This window comes from Phocoena phocoena, chromosome 4 (assembly GCF_963924675.1).
Source record: "Phocoena phocoena chromosome 4, mPhoPho1.1, whole genome shotgun sequence".
Classification (NCBI taxonomy): Eukaryota; Metazoa; Chordata; class Mammalia; order Artiodactyla; family Phocoenidae; genus Phocoena; species Phocoena phocoena.
This window is the reverse complement of record NC_089222.1, coordinates 2958752-2976879: the sequence shown is the minus strand read 5'-3', so window position 1 is coordinate 2976879 and position 18128 is coordinate 2958752. Positions and strand designations below refer to the sequence as shown.

The 18128-nt window shown below is 48.8% G+C and overlaps 2 protein-coding genes across 4 annotated transcripts in view; one reads left to right on the top strand and one right to left on the bottom strand.

Annotated features, from left to right (window-relative positions):
* RARB (retinoic acid receptor beta) overlaps nt 1-12313 on the top strand; it is a 446540-nt gene extending 434227 nt beyond the window's left edge. For 2 of the 3 annotated variants that reach the window (XM_065877062.1, XM_065877063.1), the window contains exons 6-8: nt 9359-9563; nt 10365-10523; nt 12117-12313. In XM_065877062.1, coding sequence (XP_065733134.1) covers nt 9359-9563; nt 10365-10523; nt 12117-12313 — 561 coding nt within the window. The remainder of the gene's footprint in view (nt 1-9358; nt 9564-10364; nt 10524-12116) is intronic. The other variant, XM_065877064.1, reaches the window with a different exon arrangement.
* A 1330-nt stretch (nt 12314-13643) lies between these two features.
* The window catches only part of TOP2B (DNA topoisomerase II beta), a 46292-nt gene continuing 41807 nt past the window's right edge, over nt 13644-18128 (bottom strand). Inside the window, exons 33-35 of the mRNA XM_065876820.1 lie at nt 16755-16877; nt 15098-15189; nt 13644-14145 (exon numbers count right to left, since the gene is read on the bottom strand). Coding sequence (XP_065732892.1) covers nt 13978-14145; nt 15098-15189; nt 16755-16877 — 383 coding nt within the window. The 3' untranslated portion in view covers nt 13644-13977. The remainder of the gene's footprint in view (nt 14146-15097; nt 15190-16754; nt 16878-18128) is intronic.

Below are 18128 nucleotides of genomic sequence, written 5' to 3'. Positions count from 1 at the left end.
TTTAGCGTCTCATGCCCGTCTCTGGGGTCCACGCTTTTAGCCGCGGCTCGCGCCCATCTCTGGAGCTCCTTTAAGCGGCGTTCTTAATCCCCTCTCCTCGCGCACCAGGAAACAAAGAGGGAAGAAAAAGTCTCTTGCCCCTTCGGCAGCTCCAGACCTTTTCCCGGACTCCCTCCATGCCGCAAACCCCAGTCCTCTCCCGGGACTCTGACCGAAGCCCGAGCCTCAGCTCCCAGCCTCGCCCGCCCCGGCGGGTGAGCAGACAAGCCTCTCGCGCTGGTGAGTGCTGGTCGGCACTGATCCTCTGTGCTGGAATCTCCCCGCTTTGCCCTCCGCACCCCTGTTGCTGCGCTGTCTTCCACGGCTCTGAAGCTGCCCCCCTCCACCACCCGCAGTCTCCACCCGTGAAGGGGCTTCCTAGTGTGTGGAAACCTTTCCTCCTTCACAGCTCCCTCCCACTGGTGCAGGTGCCATCCCTATTCTTTTGTCTCTGTTTATTCATTTTTCTTTTGCCCTACCCAGGTACATGGGGGGTTTCTTGCCTTCTCGGAGGTCTGAGGTCTTCTACTAGCGTTGAGTAGGTGTTCTGTAGGAGCTGTTCCACGTTTAGATGTATTTCTGGTGTATCTGTGGGGAGGAAGGCGATCTCCGCGTCTTACTCTTCCGCCATCTTCCCCTTGTCTCCGGTGTTGACTTTTGTCAAAAGCTTTTTCTGCATCTGTTAAGATGATCATATGGTTTTTATTCTTCAGTTTGTTAACATGGTGTATCACACTGATTGATCTGTGGACACTGAAGAATCCTTGCATCCTTGGGATAAATCCCACTTGATCATGGTGTATGCTTTGCTAGTATTTTGCTGAGGTTTTTTGCATCCATGTTTATCAGTGATGCTGGCCTGTAATTTTCTTCTTTTGGTGGTATCTTTGTCTGGTTTTGGTATCAGGTTGATGGTGGCCTCATAGAATGAGTTGGAGAGTGTTCCTTCCTCTGCAGTTTTTTGGAACAGTTTCAGAAGGGTAGGTGTCAACTCTGCTCTGAATGTTTGGTGGAATTCACTGTGCAGCCATCTGATCCTGGACTTTTGTTTGTTGGGAGTTTTTTAATCACAGTTTCAATTTCAGTACTTGTGATCTGTTCATATTTTCTATTTCTTCCTGGTGCAGTCTTGGGAGATTGAACCTTTCTAAGAATTTGTCCATTTCTTCCAGGTTGTCCACTTTATTGGCATACAGTTGGTTTGCAGTAGTCTCTTAGGATCCCTTGTATTTTTGTGGTGTCCATTGTAACTTCTCCTTTTTCATTTCTAATTTTATTGATTTGAACCCTCTCCCTTTTTGATGAGACTGGCTGTAGGTTTGTCAATTTTGTTTATCTTTTCCGATAACCAGCTTTTAGCTTCACTGATCTTTTCTTCATCTCTATTTCATTTATTTCTGCTCTGATCTTGATGATTTCTTTTCGTCTGCTAACTTTGGGTTTTGTTTGTTTTTTATTTGCTCTAATTGCTTTAGGTGTAGGGTTAAGTTTTCATTTGAAGTTTTTCTTGTTTCCTGAGGTAAGATTGTATTGCTATAAACTTCCCTCTTAGAACTGCTTTTGTTGCATCCCATAGGTTTTGGATTGTTGTGCTTTTGTTTTCATTTGTCTCTAGATACTTCTGATTTTCTCTTTCATTTCTTCAGTGATCCATTGGTTGTTTAATAGCATATTGTTTAGTCTCCATGTGTTTGTGTTTTTTACAGTTCTTTTTCTTGGAGTTGATTTCTAATCTCATAGCATTGTGCTCGGAAGAGATGCTTTATACAATTTCAGTTATCTTAAATTCACCGAGGCTTGCTTTGTGGCCAAGCATGTGGTCAGTCCTGGAGAATGTTCCATGTGCACGTGAGAAAAATGTATTCTGCTGCTTTTGGATGGAATGCTCTCTAAATATCAATTAAGTCCATCTGGTCTAATGTGTCATTTAAGGCCTGTGTTTCCTTATTGCTTTTCTGTCTAGATGATCTGTCCATTGCTGAAACTGGGGTGTTAAGGTCTCCCATTATTATTGTTACTGTCAATTTCTCCTTTTATGGCTGTTAGCCTGTTAGCCTTATATATTGAGGTGCTCTTATGTTTGGTGCATATATATTTACAATTGTTATATTGTCTTCTTGGATTGATCCCTAGATTATTACGTAGTGTCCTTTTTTGTCTCTTGTAACATTCTTTTTTTATATAAATTTATTTTATTTATTTTTGGCTGCGTTGGGTCTTCGTTGTTGCACGCAGGCTTTCTCTAGTTGTGGCAAGTGGGGGCTACTCTTCATTGTGTGCAGGCTTCTCATTGCAGTGGCTTTGTCTTGTTGCAGAGCACAGGCTCTAGGTGCACGGGCTTCAGGAGTTGCAGCAGGTGAGTTAGTAGTTGGGGTTTGCGGGCTCTAGAGTGCAGGCTCAGTGGTTGTGGTGCACGGGCTTAGTTGCTCCGTGGCATGTGGGATCTTCCCAGACCAGGGCTTGAACCCGTGTCTGCTGCATCGCCAGGCGGACTCTTAACCACTGTGCCACCAGGGAAGTCCCTCTTGTAACAGTCTTTTTTTTTTTTTTTTTTGCGGTACACTTGCCTTTCACTGCTGTGGCCTCTCCCGTTGCGGAGCACAGGCCCCGGACATGCAGGCCCAGCAGCCACGGTCCATGGGCCCAGCCGCTCCGCGGCATGTGGGATCCTCCCGGACCGGGGCACGAACCCATGTCCCCTGCATCAGCAGGCGGACTCTCAACCACTGCACCACCGGGGAAGCCCGTAAAGTATTCTTGATTGTAGGTTTTTCCCTTTCATCGCTTTAAATATATCGTGCCCCCCCCCGCCCCCCTTGTGGCCTGCACAGTTTCTGCTGCAAAGTCAGGTGATAACCTTATGGGGATTCCCTTGTATGTTATTTGTTGTTTTTCCCTTGTTGCTTTTAATATTTTCTCTTTGTCTTTAATTTTTGTCAGTTTGATTACTGTGTCTTGGTGTGTTCCTCCTTGGGTTTATCCTGCCTGGGACTCTCTGTACTTCCTGGACTTGAGTGAGTGTTTCCTTTCTCATGTTAGGAAAGTTTTCAGGTATTACCTCTTCAAATATTTTTTCAGGCCCTTCTCTCTCTCTTCTCCTTCTGAGACCCCTATAATGTGAATGTTGGCACATTTAAAGTTGTCCCAAAGGTCACTTAGACTGTCCTCATTTCTTTGCATTCTTTTTTCTGTTCCATGGCAGTGATTTCCACCATTCTGTCTTCCAGGTCACTTATTCATTCTTCTGCTTCAGTTATTCTGGTATTGGTTCATCTTAGTGTATTTTTCATTTCAGTATTGTACTGTTCATCTTTGTTTGTTTTTTAAATTTTCTGGTTCTTTGTAAACATTTCTTGTATCTCACCAGTCTGTGTCTCCATTTTTTTCCTGAGATCTTGGATCATCTTTTCCATCATTACTCTGAATTCTTTTTCAGGAAGATTGGCTAGCTCTACCTCACTTAGTTATTCTTCTGGGGGTTTATCTTGTTCCCTCGTCTGGTACATATTCCTCTGCCGTCTCATTTTGTCTAACTTGCTGTGTTTGTGGTCTGTTTCTCAGGCTGCAGGACTGTAATTCTTCTTGGTTGTGGTGTCTGCCCCCTGGTGGGTAAGGTTGGTCCAGGGGCTTGTGCAGGCTTCCTGGTGGGAGGGACTGGTGCCTGCACTCTGGTGGGTGGGGCTGGGTCTCGTCCCTCTGGTGGGCAGGGCCGTGTCAAGGGGCATGTCTAGAGGCGTGTGTGGGCTCAGGGTGACTTCAGGCAGCCTGTCTGCTGATGGGTGGGGCCGTGTTCCTGTTTTGCTTGTTGTTTGGCCTGAGGCGTCCCAGCACTGGAGCCTGCAGGCTGTTGGGTGGGGCCAGGTCTCTGCCAAAATGGCGGCCTCCAGGAGCGCTCACACGGATGCATATTCCTGGTACCTCTGTCACCAGTGTCCTTTTCCCCACATTGAGCTGCACCCAACCCCCTCCTCCCCGAGAGACCCTCCAAATCCTGCAGGTAGGTCTGGCCCAGGCTCTTATGGACGCACTGCTTTGCCCCGGGTCCTAGTGCACGTGAAGCCTTGTGTGCGCCCCCCAAGAGTAGAGCCTCTGTTTCCCCCAGTCCTGTGGAGCTCCTGCGCTCAAGCCCTGCTGGCCTTCAAAGCCAAATGCTCTGGGGACTCCTCCTCCTGACGCGAGACCCCCAGGCTGGGGAGCCTGACATGGGGCTCAGAAGTCTCACTCCTCTGGGAGAACCTCTGCCATATAATTATTTTCCAGTTTGTGTGTCACCCGCCCCCCCCGCCAGCAGTCTCGTTGTGGTGGCTTCTGTCTCTGGGTGTGGAATACCTTTTTTTGGTAGTTTCCAGTCTGCTTGGTCAATGGGTTTGTAACTGGTTGTTCAGCAGTTAGTTGTGATTTGGGAGTTTTCGTGAGGAGATGAGCTCAGGTCCTTCTACTCCACCATCTTGTCTCCAGCCAACTCCTAAATAACTGCTCAGGCATGGGGGCCAGGCGGGGAGCCGCAGGGCCAAGCCAGTGGCCAGGAACCCGGGCTCTAGCAGTGTATTTATTATTAAATTTAAGTCAGCATTCTTGGCGTAACATTTGGGCAGTGGCTCCCTGAGCGGTGATCTCAGAAGCCGCACAGCGAGGGGACTTGTGCTCCCGGCACATGGGTTTCCTTCTCAGGAATGGCAGGCTGGTGGCACGTCCCCTGGGGAGACACTCTGTTCCCCTGTGGTCATCATTGCAGGTTCACATACTGCCAGGGAAGGCGACCAGGCACAGCTCTGTGTATGTATTTGTTATTATTATGGCACATCAACATTCCCACAAGCACTAGAGGATAAACAGTCAAATCAGATCAGGACCTGCCCCCAAATTGCCAAACACAATTAGTAAAGAGAACAAGATCGGTGAGCAACTGGAGTTTTCTCCTTTGCTGAAAAATTTAGAAATCCCTGGATTTTGTAAGCCCGTTTCAGGGGATTTCCTTAATAACTGGATAAGTATTAATTCATCACCTGCTGTGTGGACCACCCTGCCTTAGGTGCCAAGGAAACAGCAAGGGGCAGGACAGATAAAGAGCAGTGTCCTACTAGAAGCTCATCTCCTGGGGGAAGGTGAAGCAGGGCAAGGGGTCGGTTGTGCAATATCACACAGCAATGAAAACGGTGCCTGCCCCACGAGCCAGCACGGGGAATCTCCCAGCCGCCATGTGGAGGGAACAGAAGCCAGACTAGACTGCAATTCCATTCACCCAAAGTTCAAATTCAGGCGGAACTAATTGATAGGAACAGAAGTCAAGATGATGGTGCCTCTTGGGGAGGAGGGTTCATCGGGAAAGGCCAAGGGTGCCTGTGGACGCCAGAACCACGGGTGCCGTGATCTGGTGGGGCTCACGCAGGCGCCCACGTGGGGAATGCATCCAGCTGTGTGTGCATCAGGCTGCGCACACAACCCACAGCAAGTATGTTGTGTGAGTGACCTATTGCCGTGTGGCAGGCTGCCCCAAACTGAGCCACTTAAAACAATAAGTGTTACACAGTCCCTGCTGGCCACGAGCCGGGTGGGTCTGCCAGGGGCTTTCTGAGGCTGCCGTGGCGACATTGCGGGCCGCCTCATCTGAAGGCCTGACTGGGGCTAGATGGGCCGCTTCTGGGCGGGCTCAGCACACCTGCCCAGCAGGCTGGTGCCACTGTTGACTAGAGGGCCAGGCTCCTGGCCACATGGACCTCCCTGGGGGCTACGTGCACGTCCCGGTGACACGTCCGCCAGCCTCCCCAGGACAGGAGACTGGGGAGGACAGGCACAGGAGGCCATGCCTCCCGTGGCCTTGTGACATGCCCTCACTGCCCTGCATCCTGCCTGCAGGTCAAGTGCTGGTCTAGCCCCCTCTCCAGGGGAGGAGGCTGAAGCTCTGCTCCACAGAGGGGGTAGGAGCAGAGAATGTTTTAAAACCACCACGCGTGTTGTGCCTCAATGTTTAAACCAGTGTATCTCCTATTTCGAAAAAATGGGGTGGAGTGAGTGATACAAAGTAATGGTTTTTAGGACGCGTGTTCCCTGCTCCCTGCTCCCTGCTGAGGTGACCTTGAGCTGAGCAAGCCCTGAATAGAAGAGCCCCCTGCGTGCGGAGAGGCGGGGGCGGTGCTGCGGGGAGAAGGGGCGGTGCGGGGCCTGGAGAGGACCGCACGCCCGGGGGATGGCTGCGACGCCCAGGCGCCCTGATGACCGTGCTGAGCAGTGGGTCCGGCTGCAGAGGCGGAAGGACAGAAGCGGACGGGGCCGCTGCGCCCCACGCCCCATGCTCCGTGGCCCCAGCAGGCAGTGGGCGACCCTCGGCGTCCCTGGGGGCAAGGGTAGGGTGTCGTGCCCTGAGGAGGGTTAGCCTTGCCCATCAGCGGGCTCCGTGTGTCCGCCACGCCCCTCCTTTGGAGGGTCGACCTGGCTGGGCCTGTTTTTACGCATCTCGTGGGGCCCGCGTGCTCCACCTCCCAGACCAAACCCCCTCCTTTCAAATGAAGGGCAGTTTTTCCTGGAGCAGCGCTTGGCGGCGGCCGCTGGCGTTTGCCTTTAGCGTAACAAGCCGGAGCTCCGAGGTTTGTCCCCGGGGCGGCCTGGCCCAGCCCCAGGCCCTCACCGCTGGACGCCTATTTATGCCTGATTTTGGCTTTGAACTTTGTAGGGCGAGGGGCAACAGGACAGGGTTTCACTGCTTCATCAGAGTCCACGTACTTTGCAGCTTGTGAGGAAAGCCCTGCCACGTGGAATGGGTGCCACGTGCGCTGCCGTCTGGGCTCGGGTTTCGGGGGAGCTGCGGGCGGCCCCCAGACCCAGCTCTTCCACCCCGGCAGGCGCGGCGCCCGTGCACGAAGCTGCAGAGGCTTACTGCCTGTTTGATCCAACCTGGAAGCGTGTGTAGAGGTTCCGGCCCCTCAACACCGAGCACACGGTGACCCCCACCAAGGCCATGCTCCTGGCGCCTCTCCAGACGCTGAGGGACCTTGGGCTGGGGCTTGGGAGTCTCATGCCGGCACCGTCACGCGTGTGGTCACACGTGTGCTCTCGGGCCTCCGAGGGAGTGAAGGCTCGTGCCCGATGACGTCTGGGTCCCTCTGCTGCTCTGACAATGGCGTGGCTTCAGGCCCTGTCGGCCACCAAGGTGAAGGGCCACAGGCCGGCCACAGGGACCCAGAGGGAATGGCTGAGCCCGGGGGAGGGGGCGGTGTCCCTGGACAAGTGTCCGAGAGGTGCAGCTGGTCCCCTCCAGGGAAGGAGTCTCTGTGGTGCTTTGATAACCACGCACATTCACGCCTGGGCTGCCACGGGCCACGCGCCGGGCACGCAAAGCCTGAGCGCAGCTCCTGGTTCTGCCCAAGCCCCTCCCGCGGAACCCGAAGGCTGTGCGATGTTCTCTCTCCAGGCCACTGGGCACGCACCGCTGCGAGCCAGGTAGGTCCTGTGAAGAGCCGCCCAGGCTGGGAGCTGCAGAAGGCCCTCGGCAGGGCCAGCGGTCACCTCCCCGAGAGGGGCACCCGGGCTTGGGTGGTGGCTGGCTGCTGGGAACAGAGGTGGAGAGCACAGGCCCAAAGCAAGCCATGCCTCCTGGGACTCACGTGACCCAGGACAAGCTGCTGGGGTCTGTGCCCTGCCTGTAGCATGGGGTGACAGTAGCGCCTGCCTCGTGGGTTGATACAGAAGTTAAGTCGCGGTTAGAAGCACCAGGCATGGGCCCCGTGTGGTCGGCGATCCACCCTGCATCAGCTGTTGCTGCACTGGGTGGGGCGTGCTCGTGGCCATCTGCTGCTCTCAGACGTCTTCTGACCGGGAAGGCGCGGCAGCAGACCTTCTCATCAGCAGGGCCGCCACGGCCTCCCTCCACGGGGCGTCCACGCTGGAGTCCTGCCTCTCTGCGTCTTCCTGGGGACTGGGGGGACACAGCCACGGCACGGGAGCATCTGGCCCTTCCCTGCAGCGGCCCGGCCCCTCCCTGGTTGCTGTGGTCCAGTGGCTGTGAGGCTCCTGCACCCACACTGCCCATCAGATTGGAAGGGCTTCCCCACCGGAAGCGTCCTTGCCCCAAACCCCTGGCACTTCCCTGAGACAATGCAAGATTCCGCAGAAATTCTTCTTTCGGGAGCCATGGTGGGGTCGCGGAGAGCGGGCAGGGCTTTCTCAGGGGGCCAGCCGACCCTCTGCCATGCCATGGGACGGACAGGAAGGGCCCCGGACCCGCTGGTGGCAGTGTCCTCTAGGCTGCCGGTCGTGGGGACCACACCCAGTCACATGAGCATCTGGGAGAAATTCTCAGCTCCCCCAGCCTGCTGGGTCCAGGCGGAGTGAACTTGTCCAGCAGCTCTGAGGCCTCCTCCGAGGGAGAGTCCAGCGTGGAGGCCCGGTTGGTGCAGCGCTTCGGCTCTGGGCGGATCGGCGCCGCGGGTGCGCAGAGCCCTGACGGGCACTGGGGGTTGAGTGGGCGGTGCAGTGACCGCGGGCCGCAGGGTTACAGACCGAGGGCGTGTCAGGCGGGGCTGGCAGAGGTGGCAGGAGGCCCAGGCCGCTTTTCCAGCGAAACCCACCAGACGCCTGGGGTGAGCTGACGACCGCCTCCTGTCCGTGGGCCTGCCTGTGGCTTCCTGCCGGCTGTGCCCAAGCTCTGCCTGTGCCGGCGCCCTGGCAACCTTGCTTGCTCTGCTTCTGCTCTGTGGGTCACGGTCGTCTGGGGCTGCGTGGTCAGGGCATCCCAGCGGGAATCCCACTTGGAATACATCAGTCAGCCACATCTCAGCTGTGTGGCGCTGGGCACCCAGCTTAGCCTTTCTGAGCCTCCGGCCCCTCGTCTATAAAATAAACATACTCACCTCACCGAGTTCTTCACGAGGTTGAATGGAGAGCACGTGTAACGCTTGATATATACATCAGGCATTTAATAAGTGGTAAATAGTGGCCTCCTTTTTTGGTAGACTGTAAGCTCTTTTAAAAAAAAAAAAATCTTCTTCCTCTTTTTATAAGCACCTGGCACAGTGCCTGGGACATAAGTAGGTACTCAGTAAATGTTTATTTGAGTCAGATGAATTACTTTTAGCATAAACAGATATTTCTCAAATTCTGTGTCCTATTTATTATCCCCTAAAGAACTTTAGCCATGTTTTGACTTCTGTGGTCTTTTGAGGGAAGAGCTGGAACAGACGTTCACCCCGAAGGCGGGGGTGGGCAGAGACTCACGTGCTGCCAGAGCTCCTCGGAAATCTTCCCGTGATTTCCTGCCCTGATCTGATGGAGGCCGCCGGGCCAGGCTCGCTTTGGTGATGCAAACGTGGTGGTTTTCTTCCAGATTCTGAGAATCTGCACCAGGTATACCCCAGAGCAAGACACCATGACGTTTTCGGACGGCCTGACCCTGAATCGAACCCAGATGCACAACGCCGGGTTCGGCCCCCTGACCGACCTCGTGTTCACCTTCGCCGGCCAGCTTCTGCCTCTGGAGATGGACGACACGGAGACAGGCCTTCTCAGCGCCATCTGCTTGATCTGTGGAGGTACCGCCACCTAGAAAACCCTCGTGGAGGGTCCGTGAAGAGCAACTCACACTTGTAATTTTTGGGAAATTCCTCATCTCCACTTTGGAGTTAGTTTGCATGGAAAAGGACATGTGGATAAAGCCGGGCATGCATGCTTAGAGTTCGTTGCATTTTTCAATATTTTTGTTAGTTAAATAAAGGCATTTGGGGTTTTTCTGCTCTGAAATCCCAAAATGCTATTTCTCCAGTTACCACAGGTGCTTTTTTAAAGGTAGGATTAGACCGTTGTAACGTTAAGTTGCCCCGGGACATTTTTAGGATGAGCCAAGGAACTTGCGTGTGCTGTTTGCTCTTCAGGGGCTGAGATTACAAGTCACTGTGTTGGCCCCCTACCATCCTTGGGAGGTCTCGGGTGAAATATGGTTCTTATTTGTAGTGACCCCTCCTGGCTCACGGGAGGCCGAATCACGTGTGGTTAACGAGTTAACTGGCATCAAGTAGGGGGCTGATTGTGCCTTTTTAACCATCCTGCTCAAGGTTTCCTTTAATTCAGTTCAGTAGTGACACCTCCTGGTCACGAGAAGTAATTCTCTGCCGGGGACAAAAGCAACCAGCCTTCAAAATGTGGACAATCATTCTCAAGTATCACTGCTTAAGGCAGTTGCACACATCTTCAGATTCGTTTATGTGCCTGAATCATCAATAAGGTTACGATATAGTGGAACCAAGGAGGGAGGGGAACTGGGCAGAAACTCGAGCCTGCAAATGCGTAACTCTTTCTGCCCTGATACTGATTAATACCTTACTCCTGGAATCTAGACCGTCAGGACCTTGAGGAACCAACAAAAGTAGATAAGCTACAAGAACCACTGCTGGAAGCACTAAAAATTTATATCAGAAAGAGACGACCCAGCAAGCCTCACATGTTTCCAAAGATCCTCATGAAAATCACAGATCTCCGCAGCATCAGTGCTAAAGGTATGTCCGCCACGCTGCACTCACCCACCAGGTGGGCTTGCGGTCCTGACCACGTTGTATTGCTTTTTAAAACCCTGTGTTTCGATTGCGGATGTTTGATAGTAGCTGCCCTTTTGCTATTATTCTGGAATTCATTTCTCATTGGAATCAAAAGGAATTAAATAGTACCTGCCCTTAAAAACAGTAAAACCTCAAGTCTTACCCTACTCAGTGATCTCAGTAGATTAGGAGAGCTTTAAAATTCAGATGACTGAGTGATTAGAAAAACTGTTTCCAAGAGAGCATACTACATGACCGGCATTTTAAGTTTCTCGTTTTGTACATTCCCGCTTTCCATACGTGCTCTGGTTTGTGTAAACTTGATTGCAGTTTTTCCCGAACACCCAAACCTCAAGAAAAAATGAGTAGTGCTTAGGGTGACCGTGACTGGTTACATCAGTGTAGCCGTTGTTCTCTCAGTGTGTAGGCAGATTTAACTTCTGCACCTCTAAGCAAAGGGATTCTTGCCTTCTTGAGAGGTGTAACAGTTTTTCCCTCGTGATCTCCAGTTAGTATGGCGACTGGAGCAATTACAGAAGTGCCTGGAGCCACATGGCAGCCGAGTGTGAGAGCAGGACATGCGGTTGTCACTCCCCTTCCCTGAAGGCCTGGTGAGCCAGGGAACAAACTCGGCATTTCAGGAAGTGCCTAGAAGCACAGCGAACGTGTTTGACAAGGAGTTTCAATTCCTGAGCTCCTTCTAAGAGTGAGACCCTGAGTTCATCCCTAGCTTGGGATTAAGTGTAGAAGTCACCAGTCTTGACCACTGTCAGTCACTGTGACGGCTCTGATTTTATTTTTTCACATCTTTATTGGAGTATAATTGCTTTACAATGGTGTGTTAGTTGCTGCTGTATAACGAAGTGAATCAGCTCTACGTATACATACATCCCCATATCCCCTCCGTCTCCGATTTTAAATCCGCGAGGCTGTGGAACTTCATACTGCCCCTCCCTGTACCTGGCTGGACAGTGCTAACAGAGCGGACACGTTCTGTAACCCGCATCGTCCAGTGGCCACCAGCCACACGTGGCTCTCAGGCCCTTGAGATGGGGCTCATGCGGCCGAGGCACGCTTTTCCTTCGGGAGTTAACCTAGCAGGTGTAAACACTCGCGTGTACATAGCGGCCACCCTCCTGGGCAGCACGGTGCTACATCGAGTGGGTGATCTCGTTCGCCACACGTCTGTTTCTCAAGTCCCTGCCTGCACTTGTGGGGAACTGCTCTCCTTTCACCGTCTCTCTTCAAGATATACCCTTTCTGGTCTCTTACCAGGAGCTTCTCTTTGCAAATTTGTCGAGTAAATATATACTGATACTGTTTCCTAAAGCTGACAGAGGTGTGGAGTTGTCACATTTAAGTATGTCAGCCTATCTCTGCTGCTCTTCTACAGATGAAGTGGAAATGTTTTAATGGTGTCAAATTAGGAGAGCCTCTGGGAGGCCCCGGTAGCACGGTTTTCACCCACCGTTGTTAAAGTAGATGAAAGTTGATTCCCTGGTTATCACCTTGACTCCGTATCTCTACCAGATTTCTCTGATCTCTTTTGAAAAGGTGCAGAACGTGTAATTACCTTGAAAATGGAAATTCCTGGCTCCATGCCCCCTCTCATTCAGGAAATGCTGGAGAATTCTGAAGGACATGAACCCTTGACCCCAAGCTCGAGTGGGAACACAGCAGAGCACAGTCCCAGCACCTCGCCCAGTTCCGTGGAGAACAGCGGTGTCGGTCAGTCACCACTGCTGCAATAAGACACTTTCTAGCCACTTCCAACATTCCCCAGTACCTTCACTCCTGGGATTTAAAATGCAAGGAAAAAACATTTTTACTGCTGCTTAGTTTTTGGACTGAAAATATATTCAAACTCAAGAAGGACCAAGAAGTTTTCATATGTATCAGTATATACCCCTCACTGTCTAACTTACCTAGAAGTACAAACTTTTTAAATTCTAAAAATCAATCAGCCATTTCATGCAACCGAAAACCAGTTAAAAGCTTCTATTCTCCTCTGTGAACACTCAAGATTGCATGGCAAAGACCCAGTTAAAATGACTTACCCCTGGTTAAGTTTCTGAAGACTCTGTACATACAGAAGTATGGCTCTGTTCTCTCTCTCCTATACGTTTGGTGCTTTCCTTTTGTCTTGCATACTCCAAATAACCAAGACACCAAGGTTATGAAACAGATTACTGTACATGTCAAGAAAGGGTCAAAAAGATAACTCTCTTGCCTTCGCAGATCAAGACGTCGAGGAAAGGAAATGGGACTGTCGTACGGTGTGGCAAGATAAGGCTAAAGGTGTTCTACTTTAGTTAGTGTAGAAGCTTGTCCTTGCTCTCTGGATGCTCTCAGACCGCATCTTTTCTTTCATGTTGCCCAGTGAAGTATACGACAAATTCACTGCTCTAGCAGAAGAGAATTCTGTTATCAGTGTAACTGCCAGTTCAGGTATCAAATGTCATTTGTTAAACTGTGGGTGTCACTTTAAATTAAAAGTGGTTTATTACTTGTTTAATGACATAACTACACAATTTTTTTTTAAAAGATACATTTTTACAGTAATGATAGCCTCCAAGGCAAACACTTTTCAGTGTTAATATAAGTTTTTGTTTACCTATTCACAAGCCATTAGGGAGGTTTCATGGGATAATGACGGGCTGGTCTCTCACCTGCACCGTGTAACCAACTCTGTATCCTTCCTGATTCCCGCTTGATACTGGGGGGATTCGCGTTGCCTCCCCAAAGTCACCGGCAGAGAATCTGCGTCCTCTGGCCTGGTTCAGTCACTACGAACGGAGTGGAGGCTGGGGTGGAGTGGTTAACAGACCCAAGTGTCTGTCAGTTTCTTAGTTCTCATTTAAGCACTAGTGGAAAATTTTTTTTTTTGATATATTAGCAAGTCTGTGATGTACTTTCACTGGCTCTGTTTGTACATTGAAATTGTTTAACAATGCTTCTTTCTATGTTCATATACTGTTTACCTTTTTCCATGGAGTCTCCTGGCAAAGAATAAAATATATTTATTTTAAAGGTGTATGAGAGCTTTTACTGCACGTTCACCTTCAGTAAAGAGACGGAGAACACAGTTCCATTTTTAATGTTTAAATTTCATTTCAAAAAGCAGGTCTGTAGTCTGCAATCAGTCAATCATGACAATTAAAATCTGTGCTAATGCACGACAGTCTAACAATTCTACAAGCCAATCAGACAGTACATGACATCTCAATGAGTAAAAAAGAGCCTAAAACTGTACGTGTAAGAACAAAATGTTAAAAGGCCTACCACAATAATAAAAAACCGTCAATTACATCGTCACATTAAAATAAGCCAGATGTACAAAAGTCTTGAGACAGAAAAGACAAAAGGGACAACACAAGTTATCTGCTGAAAACTGTTTTCTGTGCTCTGTGGGCACCTAATTGAACATCGCAAAATCAACATCTTCTTCTTCATCAGACTCTGCAAAATATTTTACTTCTTTCCTAGCCCGACCGGTCCGCGGCAGAGAAGGTGGTTCAGAAGTGAAGTCTGATGGGAAGATGTCCATATCTGAATCCTGATCGAAAGATGTTTTCTTCGGTTTCTAGACATTTTTTTTTTTAAGAGATTTAAAACCCCGAAGTTGGGGGGGGGAAGAAAAAGACTAGTGTTAAAAAGAATTACTATTCCTCACACTTCACTTATATTTGGGAAATACTACCAGCAGTGGCTCCGTTAAAAGCAGAACTGCAACGCTAACTCAAGCAGGAAGCCAGTTACCTCATCATTTTCATGAAGGGATAATGTGCCACCTTGGTGATCTCATGACACCACCAGTACTTATTTCTGTCTAAGCTTGTGTTACCCAGCACATCTGCACAATACACAGATGAGTTAAAATCCAAGTTGTCTTATTGGTAAGTACCTCTCAATTCATAAGAGGAAAATAAGACTTATGGACAGTATGTGTAGTGCACGCAGGAAGCGTTTATAAAAGGCAGAGGAAGGTCACCAGGATGGGCCACAGTCACAGCAGATGACTGGATGGAAAACGTCAGTGTAGAGAGCACCACGGAGCTAAAGTCATCTGTTCGTGTTTTTTAAGTTTTAAAAGGAAGGGGGAGAGAGAAAAAAGGGTGGCATTTGATGTTATTAATTTACCTTAAAGAGATAGTGTACTGCTGGAGAAGGGTCAGACAAATTGGGAAAAGTAGCCACGGTCAAATGAATTCAAGTAAATCAGTCCTGGTCAAATAAATTCGAGTTCAAAAGAAATAGCCTTAATTTGGTCCGGAAAGTAATACTTTAGGGTAGCATGTAACTTCTGCCACTGCTGGCCGTGGAAGACTCAAGCAGGCTGATTTATGCTGCCCTTTATCCAAGAGGTGGTCCCGATTATATAAATTTTGCACGTGGGTAATTCTTTAACCATATACAAGCCCCCTATGGATAAGACGTGCTAGGTTTAAATCTGTTACAAGACATTACAGTAACAAGCGAACTAAGCCAATTACATAACATTCTTAAAACTGCATTAAAAAGATGCTCCTAATTACCTTGCTTGTCCTAGAGGATTTCCTGCCAGGGTTATAATCACCTTCGTTTTCAGAGCCAGATGCTTTCCTCTTCTTTGCCCCTCGGCCTTTACCTTAAAATGATACAAAGGGGTTTTTCTCCCAAGGTTAATCAGTGCAATATTAAAAGTGTCAAAGCATTATACTTTTACTTCTTTGGCATGCCCAGTTGGAACTGCAATCCTGATCTCTTACTGTGATTAACATAGAAACAGTGTGTCAGCATCATTTCAGTTCTGGGGTTGACATGAGTAAGGAGTATTTCACCAATACATTTAAATTAGTTGGAAAGTGCTGGTGACAAACTTTAATGACCGAACCCCTAATGCATCAAAGAAACCTTGGCATTTTGCACAGGTGGTACTTGGCCTGAAAAGAAAATCTCTTAGAAGAGAATGTGTTAAATTGTATGCGATGAAAAAAATTAGTTTCTAATTTGTCATAGACCAATACTTCTAAAAATATAGATGAATTACTAGAAAAGCAAGACATACTTTCTTATTAGCACACATTGTAAAGGTCTGGGTGCTTACTGTAACTTCTCCTGCCACACAGCAGTGACAGCCAGTTGCATATCCCGTTTTAAGTAGCACAGCCCTACAGTCAATTCCCCAGTATTAATCACGAGCCCATCTGTCAAATCCATATTCCTTCTCAGACTAGAGTCACCCCGTGCGGCCTATTTTTTTTTTCATCTACCTAATCTTGCATGCTCATCACTGGAGGAGGAAGAGGAGAAGGTAACATGTAAACGGTCACCAAACGTTCTCCATCCTACAGTGATGCCAGAGAAAGAGAAAAAGTAAACGGCAATTCTAAATTTTTTAAACTTTAAGAGCTATGACTGATTGTACTAGTTAAGATAGCCTAAATGGTCTTGGGATGTCACACTTGATCAAATGAATCGATGAGATGGCACTACTGAATTTATAAAGGTTTCAAACCATGCACAGCCTAAGTACCAACCTCCCTAGTCACTATGTTTCTTTTCTGCCCCTTCGGTTCCCTGTAGGTCTGTATCTCCTTAACCCAACCAACGCTTTAAGAAATAAACACGTTGAAATAAACACGTTGATGAGAGTATCTATCAGTTGGACAAAAGACTGAACAGCTACCCTTAGAGAAATCATGTCTTACATATTTTTTTAAGCATCTTTAAGGACTTCGTAGATTCCAGAGGCAAAGAGGAGACAGCAGGGAGAGGAGCTGGTGCTGTGCCCTTGCGGGGGCCCTGAGGACAGCTGTTTCAGCTCCCACATGAGGACAGGGCTCTGGTCTAAGGGTCCCCGCTCCAGCCTCCGCCAAGGAGTCTCACACTTTAATGAGGACCCCCCCACACACTGCCTTTTATAACCACTTCCAGGGAGTCCGCTGCAGGGGGTCTCTGAACCATTCTTTGGTAGCAAGTTGCTGACTTACTTGACCTCTTTGAATCTCAGTTTCTTGATTTGTAAACAAAGTGGACTAAATTGCTGTATTTCCTTTGGACTCTAATTCAGCACTGATTCTTAGAACACTGCTTACTGAGGAGTGAAGCAATTTAAAAGAGGTACCCAGTCTCTCTAAATTCAGTTAGTAGAAGAGACTAAACACTTGCCACATGGAATATGCTAGAGGGTTATACAAAGATAATCCTCACCTTTGGGTGCTGTTGTCTTCTTTGGAACGCCAAATTCGGAATCCGAGTCAGAGTTTACAGTCTCTACTTTCTTCTGTTTGGGAATTCTCTTGGGCTTGGGGGCTGTATCTAAAGATGGTTTTCCTATTAAGCAAATTTCCATTTCATAGATCAATGTGATAGTCTTACAACAATTCAAGCTAGAGTGAGTCCTATAACGATGGAATTTCTTACTGCTGATATGAAATTGAGTAGCCTTAAATAATAAAATGATTTCTCTCCGTTTGGTGCCAGTGTAAAGGCAAACAACTGCTCATACGTGACAAATGGTTTTTATTTAATTTTTCATAATTTGCCTTGTGATAATTCAATTGAGATATTTTAAATTAACAAGGGCCATTAAAATGAATTAAGCAATAACTTTTAAAAAGCAGTAGTAAAAAGACATTAATGATAACGCCAAGTATAACCACATTAAGTTCTAACTTTTAAAATGTTTTAGAGAAAAAAAAATTATGGGACCCTCAAATACCACGAATAGAAACTTCACTTCCATTCAGAGGTTGAAATCAGACTTGGTACTTTTATGTGAAAAGAAATATGAAAATTCTAGGTAAGTGGATAATAGATCCAAAGGCCTTTATTTTGATGAATTTTGTTTTTAAAGACTTTGCTTCATTTACAGTCTATGAAAATTGATAAATCAGCCTTTACTTGTGTGATTAGTAAAACCTAATTTGAAAAAAAAGAATGTACTGAATTAACTACACTTTTCTATTAAAAACACCCACGCTCCTTATACGGAAAACGTGATCGCGATCCAGTACACGGTGCTCAAGGTGAGGCCCCTTGTTGGAACAGCACGAGCGGCCCGCAGGCTCTGTGGGCTTTCCTACCGCTAGAGCCACGGGGCAGCCCCCGGCAGGAGTGCGGGCTCCACACGTGGGGAGGTGCAGTGACGACCCTTTCTCCTGGGACGTTTCCAGGCCTGCAGTGTTAGGTGGCACTGGCGACGCTACCGGGCGGGTGTAGGTCAGGTACGTGCATCCTCCGAGCCCATCTGCTGTGAAGCACTGGAGCCACAGGACAGGAGTGGCTGCGCATGCTGGCCTTTCAGTTAATGCTAAGCTAACTCGTTAGGTCTAATGGGGGTGAACAGCCTGATGAAGCAAACGGGCTGACACGTTCAGAGAGGGAAAGGGGCTCCCCAGTTCTCAGGGTGGTTGTAAGATGCTCATATCAAGATGATAAAAAGATGCTTAAAGGGGAATTACAGGGCCCGTCTCAGTTTGCGTTCTCCAGAAGCAGACCGCACCTGATCCTAACGCAAAGCCTCGAGTTAGGAGTGCCCACTGGGGAGGTACAGCAAGGCAGTGCAGAACGAGACGGTGAAGA